At 37.0% G+C, this 18,408-nt stretch overlaps 1 protein-coding gene and 1 pseudogene across 2 annotated transcripts in view; both read right to left on the reverse strand.

The window, feature by feature from the left end:
* Positions 1-583: 583 nt before the first annotated feature.
* LOC134379141 (ATP-dependent RNA helicase DDX24-like) lies at positions 584-5,332 on the reverse strand (annotated as a pseudogene).
* A 5,183-nt stretch (positions 5,333-10,515) lies between these two features.
* Positions 10,516-18,408, reverse strand: part of CEP85L (centrosomal protein 85 like) — a 143,575-nt gene continuing 135,682 nt past the window's right edge. For both annotated transcript variants that reach the window (XM_063096999.1, XM_063096998.1), the window contains exon 13: positions 10,516-15,284. In XM_063096999.1, coding sequence (XP_062953069.1) covers positions 15,121-15,284 — 164 coding nt within the window. In that variant the 3' untranslated portion in view covers positions 10,516-15,120. The remainder of the gene's footprint in view (positions 15,285-18,408) is intronic.

Here is an 18,408-nt window from a genome sequence, read left to right on the forward strand (position 1 = left end):
TCTGCTGCTAGTAATGGCAAACTGGAAAATTCAGATCACCCCTTTCACAGAAAACAACTAAGAAACGCTGGAGGAAAAAATCAACTTGAAAACACCAGAGAGCTAATTATGCAGTTAAAAAATTATAGATCCAAGATCCAGTAGAAGAAAGAAACTAAAAGAGTTTACCCTGGGCTTTGGACCGACATTTTGCTTCAGAGCTATCTACCATTTCTGGAAGGGAGAGCTCAGAGACAGAGAAGCTTAACAGAGCTTTCCTCACACTTACAAAATTGAACAGGGGTCAGCAAAATTTTCTTATAATGGGCCAGATAATAAATATTTTGGCTTTTAGGGCTCTATGGTCTGTGTAACAACTACTCAGTTCTGCCGTTATAGCATAAAAGTAGCATTAGGCAATAGGTAAATAAATAGGCATGACTGTGATCCAATAAACAAAACCAGGTGGTAGGCTAGATTTGGTCTGTGAGTCATAGCTCACTAATCCCTGAGCTAGGCGATAAAAATTAGAATTCATAGCCCTCTTAGGAGGGGAGGCCCTGGTAAGTGCCTGTGTCTTTGAGCTGGGAATCTTCTAGGTAAGTCAAATGTTGGCTGGCTCTCCCAGTGGCTCAAACTCCTGTTTCAAATCATCTGAATCCTTGATTTGATTAAGATGATTTGGATTCCTAATACCCCTGGCCCTGCCAGAAGCAAACTTAAACACTATCAGGAATAATATAACATTATACAGAGCCTGAAGTTATGTTTATAATATTTTCATGTGCAATGTTCAGCTTTCAATTAAAAATGACAAGGCATATGAAAAAAACAAGTTTATTAAAAAAATAAAGAGAAACAACAGAGAGTAGAAACAGACCAATTAGGGGTACAGTTTAAAAATATTTATGCTTAATATACTCAAGAAATAAATGACAAAATTGGGGATGTTAGCTGAAAACTGAAACTTCCACAGAAAAACCAAATGGAAATTCTAGAACTGAAAAATACAATAACTGATATTAATGCAGTGAATGGATTTTACAAATACAGCTAAAAAGAGAAAGAGTGAATTGGAAGATATATCAGAAAAGAATGTTTAGGATGAAGAAAAGAAGAACAAAAGAGTAGCAAAAACATGAGACATAGGGAATAAAAAAAGGTAGATATAACTGGAGTCACAGATGGAGAGGAGAGAGAAGGTGAGACAGAAAGAGTATTTTAAAAAATAATGGCTGAGAATTTCCCAAAAATAATGAAAGACATCAACCACAAATTCAAAGAGGTGTACCAATCTAAGCAGAAAAAAAAAAAAAAATGAACAAAACCACTCCTAGGTGCATTATAGTAAAATTATTAAACAGCAAAGAAAAAAGAAACTCTTAAAAAGAGTCAAAAGGGACCTCAACAAAATACTAGCAAACCAAATTCAGCAGCATATGGAAAGGATTATATACCATGGCTACATGGAATTTGTTCCTGGAAGGCAAAGATAGTTCAACATACAAAAATCAAACAATGTAATATGCCATATTAACAGAATGAAGAAAAAATTCCACATGATCATCTCAATTGATTCATAATAAGCATTCAACAAAATTCAATACAGCTTAATGATATAAACTTACTGAACATCCAGAAATAGAAGGAAACTACTTCAACATAATATAGCTCAAATATTACTTTTATTGTATTACATTTCATACAGTCAGTGTTTGTTTGTATACTGATTTCTTTGCTCACTGTTCCTTCTTGCTTCTCAATCCTCATTTCTGGATTTAATGTGTTTTTCCTGAAATGTGTCCTTTAGAAATTCCTTTAGTGATGTCCATTGATTTTTGACCTCTTTACAAGTTTTATTTTGATGAAAAATGTCTTTACATTGCTCTCATTTGCAAATGTTAATTTACATGATTCTATGTTGACAGATATTTTGTCTTAGCATTCGGAAGATATTCTACTGTCTTCTGTCTTTTGTTATTGCTTTTGAGAATTCTGCTGTTCTAATTGTTTCTTCGAAGTTATTCTCTTTTATTTTTTACCTTGGTTAAAGACCTTTTTAAAAAATTTAGTATTCTGAGTTTTACTATGATGTATTTGTGTAGTTTTTTTTTTCTTCTCATTTTTCCACCTTGAGTTTCATTGCATTTCATGAATATCCAAGTTCATGCTTCTCTCTGTCCTGAAAAATTTACCAATCCTGGATAATTGCTCAAATAAAATATGATCTCTAAATATTTTCCGTTCCCCATTTTATTAATTATCTCCTTTTGAAAACTCCAATTAAATTTTGTATTAAACCTTCTTATTATATCTTCCATGTTCCTAAACCTCCTTTCCTGGGTAATTTCTTCTTGACTACTCCAGTTCACTACTCTCTTCATATGTGACCATTGCTTTTAATTCAGGAAATCAACTTGAACATACAAGAAGCCTATAAACACTGGAATACAGAAATATGAAGTTTCTGCATAGAATTTTTACTCCAAAACAACATAGGTCTACATGAGGTCTCTCCTGCTAGAAGGGGTTGGTGTGGAAGAGAAGATTTTTCTGACTGGGGTTGATGGTGGAGTGAAATGAAGGGTAAGGTAGGAAGGAGGTTTTCACATGTAATCAGAGAACACAGACTACTGTGAGAACCACAGACAGCTGTGTGGTCACCAACAAACTTTGACCTGGGCAGTTAAATTGCTCTTGGACTTGGCTGTGGCTGTTTCTGCTGCTGCTCTTTTGGTGGGTTTTTTTTTTTTTTTTTTTTTTTTCTCTTTCTCTTTCTCCTTCTTCTTTTCCTTATTCTTCTGTGTGGAGAGGCAGCTCAAACCAGACTCACCATTTCTTGGGACAGACATAATGACAGGCAGCATGCCAGGTAGAGTTGGATGCTTTGTTTTCAGGTCATATTTAACAATGGTTGGGAGACCAAATGCTGTGCTCCTTCTTCAGGACATTTAGCTGCTTTCATCTTTAACATTCTTCTTGCTGATCAGCTTTTCCTCCCTTATAGATATTTTCTTCCAGCTCAATCTCAAGGGCAGCCACTGTACTTAATCTAAGAGTTGTGCAGACAAGCCTGGAAGTTCCAATACAGCTTTTTCAGTCAAGCAAAATGGATTTGCTCGTTGACTGCATCCATGTATGAGGGTACTTCAAAAAGCTCATGGAAAAAAAGATGTTAAAAAAATACTAATATTTTAATGAACTTTTGGAAGTGCCCTTGTACTTTTTCTGCACAGGAAATAATGGGATGTCTTCATCTTTCCTGAAGGTTTTGTAAATCTTCTTAAAGTTGATCATGTCCTCGAGCCCAATCAGCATCTGGCTGAGACTTGAGCTGGTGGTACAAGCAGTTTGACCACTTCAGTGAACATAAATCTCCAGGGTGCAATGGACCTGGTAACGGGTGATGTGCTGGACTTTAGGAATATCCAGACCCTGAGCTGCCACATCTGTTGCCAGAAGAACACAGTCTTCCAGGTGGGCAAAATGCTCCAGGCTTCTGAGCCTCTGCTTCTGGTTCATGCAAGCATGTAGGATCAGCAGCATGATATTCAGGACTTTGAGGAGCCCAGAGAAGTGTTTGTGTAGAAGATGCCATGGGCAAACACTAGCTGTGGCCTGGATACTGCATCAGGAAGTAGTACAGGTAGAAGTTCTTCTCATCAGTCTTACAACATGATCTCTGTCAGAATTTTCACTGTGGCCTCATTTCTGGTCAAATCAATGACCTCAGGCTCGCCCCTCATGCTAATCTTCTGCATGAGGAGGTAAGTTTGGCAGTTTTGTCCATTTTCTTGCTATGCTTCTTACGAAGAATTTGAGCAGGAGCTTGATGTGCCAGAGTCAGTGTAGCAGAAACACCAAGCACCTGTTTCTTTGGATTGTATTGGGAGTCACTGAGCATCTCTAGCAGCTGCAAGAGTTCAGCAAAGTGGCTTGTCTCAACCATCTGGTCAGCCTCATTCACCACCGTGCACCTGAGCTGCTGCAGGTTGCTCAGTGAAGGTGCTATTCTTTAACTAGCTTCAATCCCAGCCTGGAGTCAATTCAGCATCCTCTGCTGCTTCAGCATGGACATCCTGCCAACCAAAACAGCAGTTTTAATTCCTGCAAACTTGGCCACAGCATCAATGTGTGGTTTGACATGGATGGGCAGAGCTCAGGTGGCAGTTATAACCATTCCAAGCAGAGGATTCTTGGTGGCAACTTTGCAACCAACTTGGTTGCAACTTTGGCAACTCTTGTTTTAATTTCCCAGTCTGCACTTCATAAAGCTTTTCCTCTTTCTTCATCCTGTTGGGGACAGGCTTCTCCTTGATCAGGGAAGGAAGTCCTTTGCCAGCATTGTCATCACAGAAGAGCAGCACCTGGTTTGAGATGGTCACTCTGGTCTTGGTTCTGGCCTTGCTGCGTGGTGTTCTAGCCTTAGCTCCAACCTCAATGGACAGTGCTTTTTCTCAATTTCAGTTTCATCAGGCAATGCTCTAGACTCAGCCACAGTCTTCCTTAGTGATCCAGCTTTAATTCTGGCTTCTGAAATGGCCTGTACAGGTGGTACTTTGTGTTACTTGGAGCTGGGGAAAGCTTCCTCTACTGCCACTACAACACTGCATGAATCTTTGAAATGACAAAGACAAGAGTTTTCCCAATTCCTGTCTCAGCATCTCTAAGGACGTCCAGTTGGTCATGGGTGGCAGATGCCATGTCAGGGATTGAATTGGTGTGGATGAAGAGAAGCCTAGAAAGCTGCACACTTGAAGAACTGCCTTAGGCATAAACAGGTCCTTCAACCTCATACATCCACCTTCTGGTCAGGCATCCTCTTCTGTGCCTCTTGAGCACCACTGGGACAATGTCCTGGGAAGGCTCCAATTTTTTTCTCTTTCTTTTTCTTCACTTTTGGAGCAGTCTGGGCCAGGCTTTCCTATGTCATTTCTTCTACCTCTGGATCGGGACAAATGGTGCCATCTCCTTGTGGCTCTGGCTCATCATCATTGACTTTAAACTCTTTCTGGGCACTGGTTCCTTCGATTTCCATATATTTACTCTTCTTCAACTTGATCATTCTCTTTGGGGAGCTAGACTCTCCTTCCTCCTCTCCTTCTCAAATAACTTGTGACTATTTCTTCTTGGACTCCTCCTTTGAGAAGAGCCTGGAGGGATTCTTGGCAGGGAAAACCAACCAGTAATCTGTCATTTCCTTAAATCACACCAAGTAATCCGTATGTCCATCTGCAAACATATTTGGGTCTATCTTTACCTATTTCCATCTTCTCACAACTTTTACTCCCTTCACTTGAAATTTTCCATAGCTTAGTGGCTTTGGCCTTGGTTTTGTCTCCTTCAAATTCATGGTTGCATGTGGAGATATCATCACAGTTCCCTCAGATGCTGTCCAACTGCCTCCTCCATTGAATTTTAAATTGTCATATTTTCATTTCTAAAAATCCTATTTGACTCTTTTCCAAATTTCCTTGCTCATTTTTTTCGTGTAAACTTTTTATTGAATTATACCATACATATAGAAAAGTGCACATATTGTAAGGGTAGAATTGATGAATTTTCACGAAGTGAACACATCTGTGTAAACATCACTCAGATCAAGAAGTAGAACAGTCCCAGAAATCCAGACGTACCCCTGTTCCCCTTCTAGTCACTATCTCATAGATGTGTTTTGCACGGTTCAGTACTTTATATAAACCTAACCATACAGTAACTTTTATCTGATAATATACATCTGATAATTCCATTATCTGAAATATTTTGGGTCTGTCATTTGCCAGTTTTGCTAGAAAGAAAGGAATGTGGGAGTTAAGATTACTAGAAAGAGTGTGGTTCAACTCCATAGATTATGGGGTTCTCTATATCTGAACACCATAGATCATGGAGTCTAAGCAAGGTAAGGAAGAAAGTGAAGGAGACAAATATTTGAGGAATTGGAAGAAAATAAATCAATTATTGAAATATAAAAAAAAAAATTTTTGTATTTTGAACTTATGTTCAGAGCAACAAATCTACAGGAATCCTGTGAAGACTCAATCCAAAATGCTTCACTTTAGAGATTTGTTTTGTTTCACCCAGAATTCCCACGGAGTTACTAACACAGAATTCCTGAAATTAATTTCTATCCTTAGGATTTCTTGGCCCACACATGTAATGAGTTCAAAGCCCATTCCACGCAAATGTAGGGTTACGGTTACAAATTCTCAAGGGAACATTTTCATCCCTCTGCTTGGAGCTGAGTCCTTGAGAACCAAATAACCTTTTAATTTCCTCTCACTAAAGGACAGATTTTCTCTCCATCTTTTCCTTTCATTGAAGATGTGATCATTCAAGGATCCTGGCTTAGTGTACATGTCTCAGTTCCAACTCCCTTACATGGACCAGTCTTGTCACTTGACTTCTATCTGATTGTTAAAATTGAAGGTGTTTCAGCTTAACTTCATGATGTAATTTAGCATCACCAATAATGGTATAAACTGTTATCATGAATTTCCTGATGTGATGAATAAGAAATACTCAACATCACCCACATAGCATTTTGTTAAAAATGTTTAACCTGAATCTAAACGTGAAGAAGCAACTAGACAAATCCAGTTTGTGGCACATGCTGTAAGAAATCAACAAGTGTCAATATTATTAAATTTCAGAAATTCTCTGCAAAGACAATGCTTTTTTTTTTTTTTTTAAAGTTAAATTAGGGGTATCATACATCTTTTCTTGAGTAAAATGAATACCTGAATCATCAATGATACAGTTTAAAATGTGGCTTTGGTGGCTCCAATTTAACATTTTTTCCCCCTCAAATATCCAAAATCTGTATTGTAGTAATTTGGGCCTCAGATGGAGCAAGGGAAATGAACATGAAGTATTCCAGACAAATGTGAATGAATCAGGGAAGATAGAATCTTCAAGATTTGACAGCTAATTTATTCAGGACATGATGTAGAAGGTAGAATAATGCCCCCCAAAAGACTTCCTTGTCCTAATCCCTGGAACCTGTGTGTGTCAGCACCACGCTCAGCCAGTGAGCAAACCGGCCATCCCTATATAGGATCCGAACCCATGGCCTTGGTGTTATCAGCACCGCACTCTACCGAGTGAGCCACGGGCCGGCCCATGAACCTGTGGATATGTTACATTACAAAGCAAAGAGTAATTAAGGTTGCAGATGGAATTAAGTTTACTAATCAGTTGACTTTTAGGTAAGGAAGTTTTCCTGAATTATTTGGGTGGGCCCAATGTAACCACAAGTATTCTTAAAAGGGGCAGAGGGAGGCAGAAGAGAACCAAAGAAATGGTAGTGTGAGAGGGACTCAGCCTGGCAATGCTGCCTTTGGAGACAGAAGGATGAAGCCATGAACCAAGAAATGTGATAGTCTCTAAAAGACGGAAAAAGCAAAGAAATAGATTCTTTCCTAGAGACTCCAGAAAGGAACATTGCCCTGCTAACACCTTGATTTTAGCCCAGTGAGACCCATTTCAAACGTTTGACCCCCCAGAACTATAAGATGATAAATTGTGTTGTTTTAAGCTAATAAATTTGTTGTGATTTATTATAGAAGCAATAGGAAAGTAGCATGTAAGGGAGATGAAATCACCCAAAAGGATTCCTGGAATGAAGGTGCAACTCAGAGAAACAGTGAAGCCCAGTGCGGAAGCAGGTTTGGGAAGGAAGAGATAAATTTGATTTCAGGCACAAATCTGGGACAGGAAGCAGTCTAGTGAGGGGTTCAGAGATCTGGGTTCCTATTAGAGCTCTGCCTCGTACAAGCTGTTGCAACTTGACCAATACCCTTAACTTCTCTGTGCCTCATTGCTTTGCCTGAAGTGGGGCAATAATAGCACCTACCTCATAGGTTATTATATAGAGGAGTAAATGCAATAATTTATGCCAGGTCCTTTTACTTGTCATAAGCTCAAATGTTGGCTAGTAAATAATAATAATGATACAGAAGATACAAATATTAATAATGATGACACAGAGGACACATTTCCTGTGCATTGTTTTAGTCACCACTGGCCATTAAACAACTTTGACCTCTTGCTTTATGACTGGTCAGAGTAAAAATGAAAAATGTAAATTCAATTACTTTGCTTCCTTATTTACAAGGTATGGCAGCTATACTACTTTTATTTTTTCATTTTTTAATACTACTTTTTAAAAAAATGATTATTCTCCAGATTTGTGCATATATATGCATTCTCTAAACTTAAAGTTAGATGCAACTGCATTTACTTTTTAAACTGATGTTTTGTTTCTCTTTTAAGCCAGACCCTGGATTTGTTCTTACAAAATCTACACAATTGGCCTAAAGCCTGATGAGAATGCTATGCTCCAGGAGCATGGGAGCTGGGAAGTAACTGTGACCCATCCTGTGGCGTGGACCCACAGAAGGGCAGAAAGAGTACAGCCGCAGGAGAAATTAACAAGAAATATCCAAGTGAGGAGGAAAACGCAACTTGCTTAAGTAGGACTTATCACCATACCCCCTTCCATTCAAAGCCCCACACTCTCCAAGGCTGTGCTTTAAAGACCATGCTTTTTCCTTGAAAATAAAACTCCTTCACCCTAGGGTTAAGGGCAGCTATTTGCTTGATGGTAGAAGTTCGTATGCCCTAATTGCTCATTAAACTCAAAGTTTAGTAAGACAAGGTGTTTGCTCTAAAAGAGCTCAAAGTCCGGTAGGAGGCTGGCACTCAAACAATTAACAAAAGTTGGCATAAAATGTTTCTTTGTTTCAGGAAGGGTGAGACCAAGTGCTTCACATGAATTGTGGAGACCCATGGAACAAGGGTAGCGGCATGGCAAAGGGCCACACTCCAGAGGGAAGTATAAACAAGTGCCTCAGTAAGTAGGACATCTGTTTTGCAACTTGGACTCTCCACTGCCCTGTTGTGTATTAAACTTTACTCCATTTTCCAAAAAGTACACAGAAGATAAGTGACCCTCAATCAGTTAGAACCCAACATTGTAAAAGAATGCTATTTTCAACTCTGGGTAGAAGATCCCTGGGCTGTTTCCAGCTTTTGGTTATTATGAATAAAGCTGCTGTGAACATTGATCTGCAATTCTCTGTGAACATGTGTTTTTATTTTGCTCAAGTAAACATTTAAGAGTAGAATTTCCTGGTCACACGTATGTTTAGTTTAAAACTTCTATTAGGAGGGAATCAATAGAGATGAAGTGGGACTGTGTTTAAGTAAAAAGTTGGCTAAAATGGAAAGATTTTTCTTTTTGTGATCACACCAAATGTTTGTGAAAAAAAAGTTTTATTTAAACATTTTAGAAAGTCTTTTATCATAATTTCTTTCCTCAAACTGGAATCTCCTCTAAATCAAGAATATCTTAACTGACTTGATGTTAGAGTGCTATTCATTTGTAAACTGCTTGCTCTATTGGATCCACATTCTTCCATTTTGTGCCATTACTAACAACATATTTCACACCTCTTTTTAAGTGAGTCCTCTGCTTTTTGACATACGATTCTGCTTGGTTGAGGAAAGTTGACATAAAAAGAATCTCAAACTACCAGCAAAATCACTGGGAAATACCCTATCAAAAGCTTTTTGTTGACTCCCCCATCAAAACTTTTTTTTTTTCTTTATCAGATCAAAAACGATCCTATCTTTCATTCTAAAGGAGAAACTTCTTTATTGGCCATCTTATAAATATTCTAGGATTTTATCTGTTCTGCTCTTATTTCTAAGACATTTGCTTACAATTTAAGTAGCCTGTGATGCAAGATTTCCTAAGTGATCCTTTTCCTGTTAACTGAGTTAGATGTCTCATCAAAGATTCTAACAGAGCAGTACTAAGTTAGCAGAATTGAAAACAGATACTGCTAATCCAAACACTAACCAACTTCCTAGGGAGATTGAGGCTGTAGCCCATAGATGTTAGAACAAGGACTTAGGATGCCATCCGCAGGGCATCTCTGGGCCTAGACTGGCAAACCATCAAAGCTGAGATGTCAAGGCCCCCGCATAGCAACTTTTTAACTAGGCCTTATTTGTTCATGTTTCAGTAAGGTTTCAACCTTTGATGAGATGGGGAAAAATAAGAGATTTGACGCACCAGCCCAACCTTTCACCAGTGTGGAAAACTGAAGTCAGATTTCATTTGTTGGAAAACTAGAATTAAAGATCCTGATTTAAACAGAAATTTTAGAAATTCAGGAGGACATAGTGCTAATAGCTGAAATGGATACAGGCATGACTTTGTATTTATGACACCCGTCATCAGAAAATCTCAGTGCCCTTCATGGGAAGGCCCTGAGAAAAAGCTTTTTAGTAGTTGAAAATAAACTAAGGTAGACAGAAGGCAGAAATCTACATGTTCTAGTCAATGATTCTCTTGTGTGTTTTAGCTAAAAGTCAAGTCAGCATATTCTTGTCATTGAGAATTCAGGATACAGACTCTGAAATTTCAAACATATTCTTATATTAACACTAAGCACTGGAAGACATAAATCTTTTTATAAAAAATTTATTTCTCTGTAAATGCAAATTCCAACATCAACAAACAATAGTCCAGTGGAAAAATACTAGCCATTAACATTGAAAACTTTTTTCTTAATTTAATAAATAGAACTTTGGCATTCAAAATTCTAGCTGTAAACCCTATTACAAAACAAAAACAAAAACAACCCCTTTACAAATAAAGAGGCAAGAATGATAGATTAGAAGGCATAAGCCAACCAGTGGCTTCACATTCTTCTCACAATAACTGTATTTCAATTAAGTCATGAACATTCTATTTACACATGAGGTATTCCGGGTGGTTCAAAAACTGAACCTAGTTTACAAAAACCACCAGTCATAGTGACTGATGATACACTCTGCTGTGCTTTTAAAATAACCACCTAGCACCTTACAATTTCTTGTCATCACACCAATGTGATGCTGAATTTTATGTTCATGTATTTAAATAACTATTTATACATATATGTACACACACATACACACAAATGGATATATTCCAAAAGAGTTTCCCACTTACTATACAGAGAAGAATGGGCTCCAAAGTCATATATCTGATACCTCCTGTCATGTTTACTGAGGCATCCACCTAGTAATGAAAAACTACACTATTCCTTGCTTAAAAAAAAAAATTCTTAACCAAGTCTATTTACAGAACAAGGTGCTATTATCACCAACATTCTTATAGCTCATATAAAATAGAAATGAATGCTTACTGCAGGCAAAAAGGCACAAAAGTTTCTCTCTGTGTGCAGCTTCAATAGTGCTGATAGAGACTTATTGATTTGAAACTACATTCTTATTATAGTCAACATTTCTTTTAAATACAAAAAAATCCTAATTAAATGTATGATATAATCATACGGCAATATACCACCCATGGAATTCTGGGGCAAATTTAGAAATTTTAGTCTTTTTTCTAAATAGGAAATTGTTTCACTTGTTTTGTGAACACCGAAAAGAACCGTCAAAAATGGAAACAAAATGAATTAACTTTGGCTCTGAGAGCTACAGCTATTGGTAGTTTCAAATGATATAGTCTGAGTGAGCACGGTTATGAGAATTGCTTCTTACTGTAATTACAATATCTATAATGATAGAAATCTATATAAGAGAATGCCAATAATTCAAACTAAAGGTGTGCCTGAACTGAACTATGCTATGTAAAAATATAGTCCAGGTTCTCAGCTACTGCATTACTCAATGAACTATTACTAATATTTAAAGAACATTTTCCCAATAAAGTAGTTCCTTTAAAAATATCCTCTGAGAGATTCTTATTAATAAGTCTTGCACTATGACAAAATTAATTTGTAAGGTCATTAGTAAGTCAGAAATGAACAATATTCATTTTAGTAACACTTTCCAGCCCTTGAGACTGTCTCTAAGAAGCAATTGAAAGAAGTCTAATTCAGTTCAACAAACTGTCACAACCAAAATAAGTTTCACTAAAATATAATACTGTTAACATTAAATACTGAATCCCATCTCAAATGTAAAAAGGGGCCACACTTATTTTAAAATAAATTCAGGCATATCTTACCTAGTCAATACTTACACTTTTTAAAATTAGAGGCCACTGGAAATTTACTAACAGTTTAACTAAAGCCACCCTATTTTTTGTGATATCAAATGAGAAGACAACTATTGTGCCTCTGATTCAGTTAATTTCACCTGTAGAGGTAATTTTGGTCTTTTATTGAGACAACTGCTGCTTTATCCCTGCTGTAATGTGACTGGGGTAGCAGCTCAACTTCAAAACCCAAAAGACCAAAAATAATAAATGTTAATATTGCATGAGACACTTCCTAAGAGGATAAGCATTTAATTCACAAAAGCATAATTAAAAAGAGGTTTCATTATCTAAGGAATTTTCCAAATAGATTTACTGTAAAAGTTAGGTTAATTTTCACTTCAGGCATGTATCACTGAAAAAATTTCCATGAATATCCTAGTTTAAACTGGAATGAGACGCTACATTGTTGATATTTTCCCATCTTACTGGCCTAATAGTAAAATCACATTACTAGTAAAATGATTGCTTTCAATGTGATATGAATATTAGTACTGTTTTAACACAAGAGGGTATCTTGAGAAAGAGGAATTTTCAGAAAATTCAAAAATTAAATACTAACAAATTAGAATACTCATGGTTTCATCCTCCCCCTACTCCAAAATTCCCTCCAAGGCTGCCTACTTATTATCAAGGCCCCTTGGCAAACTCCAGATTCCAAGAGATTAAATTTTGTAATTCAAGATTATACTGAAACTATCACATCTTAACTCCCTTTTTTTATGGGGAGTATACATCTTGGAAACTAAAATGCATCAGCAGTAGTTTGTTAATTTCCTACTAAATTAAAAAAATTTTACTTCAGGATATGTGAATTAAGTTAAATTCTGTAAGTTTTAAAAACTAACTTACTAAAACAAATACAAATTATTTTATCCCAACTAGTCCAGAAAACAAAAATGCATCTACCATAGGTTAAAACAAATGACCATAGTTTTGTTTAAAACAACAACCATAAAATCCCAAAATATATACTGAATGCCCTAGTAGATATTTAAGTAAGAATCTACTGACCCAAATCAGTGATTGCTTGCCCATTAAGTTCTATTATTTTAGGGTGCCATTATTTACAAAATCATGGGGGGGGGCATTCTACTCACAGAGAATGTAAAAATGTTGTTTGCTGCACTTGTAGCTGATTAATGTAGATATTATCTATTTTACTGTAAAGGGACATTTTCTCAGATATTAATTTTTGCAAGGCAAAATTCTTTACATCAAATTCGTGGTACAAATTTACTACTCTCTGATTGTCTTCAAACCATTAACATTAAAAAAAAAATGAACATATTAGAAAGCCAAGTTCTTACCAGCGACTAAGTCCCTCCTTAGGTTAGGGACTTTGGGATGCAGAATCACTACAATGCACTGATTTCTTAGAGCTCAGATCCTAAGACATAAGAAGAGCAGGGAGGACTCAGGCACTGAGCAGAAGGGAAATCTGATGTCTTTACAATATATTATAACTGACTGTTGAAATATAAATATAAAGTAACATATTGAGAGCTGTATATAACCAACAATCTGAACTGAGTATCTTCCTGTGGAATTTCCTTGAAGGCCTTGTCCTACGGGTTTTCATTTTTGAAAATATATAAGAAAAATCTTTTCTAGGAGCAGCAAGAAAACAGGCATGTGATCTGCTCTCTACCAAAACAATATTTTCCTGCTTGATTTACACCCTTTATTCCTCTCTTATTTAGTCTTTATATAAATGAGAGTTGGTTGTACCAAGAAATCAAACCAACTTATAAAGGGCAATGTTTTGCCATAACAAAGTATATTCAAAAGAATGTAATGAATGCTCGCAGGGTAATAAAATACATAGTCCTTCCAAAATACCAACTGAAACATGGACAATACTCATTTGGAAGTTTACATGATTGTGCTGACTACTTAAAAATCAGTTGTATTTCACAGTAATACCCTGTATTCCTGATGAACAACTAACCTGGCCAAGTTCACATTCTATGAAAAACCCAAGGTACTTTATCTTGTAAAACAAATTAAAATACCATCTAGGTTTAGATTTTGTCTCATGCTAGTGTTAATTCAGATATAAAGAATACCTATTGGCTTTCTCTTAAAGTAGTTTCAACTTTAAAACAGATACATAACTGTTAAAATGTAAATGTTGGGATTTGGATAAATAAGCTACTGTTCCAGAGTCACTTTATTCATCTTTCTTCTGCATTAATGAACTGAGGCCTTAAAAGGTTTGTATTAATTGTATATGGCTTTGTTTACACTGATAAATAAATTTAAAAACTGTAAATAGTAACAGACATATTAAAAATTAGCTCAAGTTATTTTAAACTTCCTTATAATACATAAATTACAATGCTAATGAAAAAGATCATGACATCAAAATTTCACACCTCTAAGGCAATCCACAATCATTCTGGAAAAACAGCAGACCTATCTACAGTACTAAAATCAACCCAACTCCACAACCTCAGTGATTGTTCAAAATACAAATGATTTGCCTGCTGTATACTATTAGAAGACTTGTCTGCTGTTGAAATTCTTGTTCAGCCAGCCCTTGAAAATCCCAAAGTACAACACAAGGTTTTATATGAAAGAAATAAACAGTGTGTGCCATTTTCAGCTTTGCTTTGACCCTTATAATTTTGTGAATAAAGCACACATAAACACATTATATGCAGACACAAAACACACATACATGCACACACACACACACACACACACACACACACACACACACACCAAAAAAAAAAAAAAAACTACAGGATTAAAAGAAATCCTACCCCTTTATCCAAAGGGCACGCTTCACAGCTTGGTCCTACAATCAGTAGTTTGTATTTTCAGATTTTTTTTTTCTTGTGGACTTTATCACATTTTTCAAATGGTAATTTGATTTTTTTTGCCTGATTAGATAAGCCCCTTCAAAATCTCCTGACATTCCCTTTTCCCCTCAATAAAACAAATTCACAGGGAAGAAACCTACGTGTGCAAGTCATATGTCACTTGCAACTTTCCATTATGGCTCCTAAACAGAAATATGAAGAACTGTCACACAGCAGCATTTAAGAATGGGTCACTATTGCTGTGGAACCAACACTTGATCACTGGGTAATGCAGTTGTCTCCCATGTCCTGAGCGTAGCGGTCTGATATTGTAGTCCTTAATTCATCAATGTCCCTCCGTAGCTGGCAGACATCTGACAGTTTTTTAGTGAGTGTTTCTGGGCTATGGTCATTCTCAGTTTCTTCAGCTGAACAGTTCATTGCTGTGTAAATAAAATACAGAGAGAATGTCTCACTTTTTTTGTACAAAGACATTTAAGGATTTTCACCTTAATCATTGGAAATATAATGCTATACATTAAACACCAGTGAAGCTCTGGTTTAAATCATGCATCACTCGATATTATAAATAGATCTTATCTGCTTGGTCCTTTTAAAATTTTGCTCATTAATATGTATTAAATTCATTCAGTGATACACACAAATTCAACATGTTTAATGGATGACAATATCCTAAAAATGAAAAAGAGAATGCTCTAATGTCTCTCTTCAAGCTCAACTAGAGCACTCAGTTCTTCCTGTTTGACAAAATCTGAAAATCGTTTGTGTAGTGAAAGAAGGTATCAAAATTTTATGATAGCAAAGTAGGTTTACTAGCATAAAAATATTAATTCACAAAATACATGACAAGTATCTGTCTATCTATCTAGAGAGAATTAGAACCGTACAATCCCAAACAACTGAGTCAAGCTGATGGCAAGTGGCCCAATGGCTGAATAATTGAGGAAGAGACCCTGAGTCTGCTTGCTTTTAATCATTTAATATAAAAGCAAGCAGAGCCAGTGACTGTGAAATAAACCTTTCTTTATACCTTCATTGGCCCTGGTAGTTTGTTGGAGACATAAGAGTCAGATAACTGTTATTTAATGAACATTAGCTGAATATCTTCCATGACCCAGAGACTGTGCTAGATGTTGAGGTTAGCAAAGTAATGAACACAGTGGCTTGTTCTCAATGCTTTATATACAATTTCATAAACAAATGAGATCCTGAGGTATTGTAGGTAACCTACCACCACACACAAGCTGCAGTGGCACAAAAGGAATAGAACCACCAGCGTTAATGGAGAGGTGACAGGTACTCATTCACTGGGTGGGCCAAGGAAGCAGAACGAACAAAGGCATAGAGAGGCAGAAAACAAAATAGTCTGATAGAATTTGAGAAACCGCAAGAAAATCAGTGTCCAGCTCTAAAATGGAACAGCACAATTTATGAGGAGAATGCCTAGAAATAAGGCTACTCCATCATGGGGGATTAAAAGTATTAGGAACCAGATTCATGGTTTAGACACATTACTCTGGCAACAGTGTGAAAAATGGGTTGGGGGGAGGGAGTTAACAGAGAGACCAGTCCAGGTGAAGGGCTCTCAAAACGTGAATTAAGGCAACAGTGCAATGAAGATATAATGGCAGGAATAAAACTTAGATGTAGTAAGGAGATGATAGAACTGATAAAGCTGAATGATCATCAATTAAGGTAATGGTCAGGGATTGGGCATGGGCCCCAGATGAAGGAAAAAGCAGGGTGGAGGAGTGCATCTGGGTTGGGCTGATTGGTGGAGGGTGGTGATACTGAGAGGAGGAGCATGTTCAGGGAGGGAAAAAAAATGTGTTCTGTTCCGGACATGTTGAGTCTGTGACGCTAGGAAACAGGCAGTTCAGATATACAGGTGAAGAGAACCAGGAGCCCAGAAGAGACATTCTAGGCAGGGTAAGAGGTAAGTGTCTGTGTGGGTAAAAGGTATAGTGAAACCAATAGAAAACAACAGGACATGCATAAGATTACTCAGAGAAAGTACTGAATAAAAACAGAAACCAACCAGCCAACCAACAACAGGTTTCTGGGGACACCAATAATTACGTGGCAGAGAAGTCTACAGAAGATTGAGACTGAGCAGTCACAAAGGTAGAAGCAGAACCTCGAGAGTGATGTCACGGAAACCAAGAAAGCAGAGTTTCCAGAAGAAGGGTGTGGTGAACAGTGCCAACAGATAACCGATGGGGTCACGAGATAAGGATACAAAGGAATCCATTGTTTTCTGACAAATTAGCTGGCCAGTCAAATTTTCACAATGCCAAATATAAGGTAAGGATTTTAAGTTGAACTTTAAAGACTGGAAGGAGTATACATTGGGAGGTGAAGGTGGTAAGACTCTTGAATCTCCCTTTTATTCATATTAGAATAGCTCTATATTACCCTACCACCAAAAAGTTAACAAATGCTATCTAGGAGAGTAAAAACGTTGAAGATTATAAAATTTGAGTCTTCAATTGAATAACTGAAGGGGTGACCAGCTTTAAAATGGTGGGGAAAATGAGTTTTCTGTGTGTGAGCTTTCACTTCTTGCTCCCAAGAGATCGTTTCTAACTAAACTACCCCATGTTCACCTGTTAAACTTCTCTTCTTCCTCCTCTAAGATCTACACCAAACACCCGCTCCTCCATGGAGCCTTCACAGCCCTTCCACGTAGATTTAATCAGTTTTTCCCCATGTGCTCCCACTGTCCTTTTTCCACAACTCAATTACAGTACTTATCATAATACTCTAATAATCTGGTTTATGTGTGGGCAAGGGCTGTGTTTATCTTCATTACCAGCACCTAACTTAGCACCTAGACCATAGAAGGCATGTACTAAATGTTTACTGAATAAATATACATAAAGATATGTACACTCATTTATGTGTACACATCTATAAAGTGGGAGAATTCTGCTGACATCTCTGAGCACATACACGTTTCACTTAACAAGATTTGCCAAAATAACAATTATGATGCAAGATGGTAGCATCTTTCCGATGAAACTGAAAACAAAAGCAGTTCCCTCTCTAGCCATATATTAACCAATTATTAGGCAGTTACTCAACATAACATGGTTCATAAACCTTATTACGTGGTCTTACTCCATTCTTATCTCCTTACTGAAATTCATTCTCTATTAAAAAGGGACCAACATGTCAATATTGTACTAATTTAGAACCATATGCACAGATGAGTATTCCTGTTAAAGTAGCACAGAAAGGAAGGGACATTGGGATATTACTGTGGCAGCTCTCACAATTGGGTGTGGAGGAAGACAGAATTAAGGCTGAGAGCGGGTGGGTGTTACACTGAAAGGTGTAAAGCCAGCAGGTATGCATGACAAGGATAGCGGATCTGTAGGTCCTGAAAAATGGTTCATGTGATAGCACTGGCACTCACATTAAGCAACCGCCATACAACATACACTTAATAGGAGAGAAAGTAATTATTTTCTCACAAATATTACCAGTGGACATATGCCTGGGTCATCAATCTATACAACTACCACATAAAAGCAAACAGAAATT

Source organism: Cynocephalus volans, chromosome 5 (assembly GCF_027409185.1).
Source record: "Cynocephalus volans isolate mCynVol1 chromosome 5, mCynVol1.pri, whole genome shotgun sequence".
NCBI lineage: Eukaryota > Metazoa > Chordata > Mammalia > Dermoptera > Cynocephalidae > Cynocephalus > Cynocephalus volans.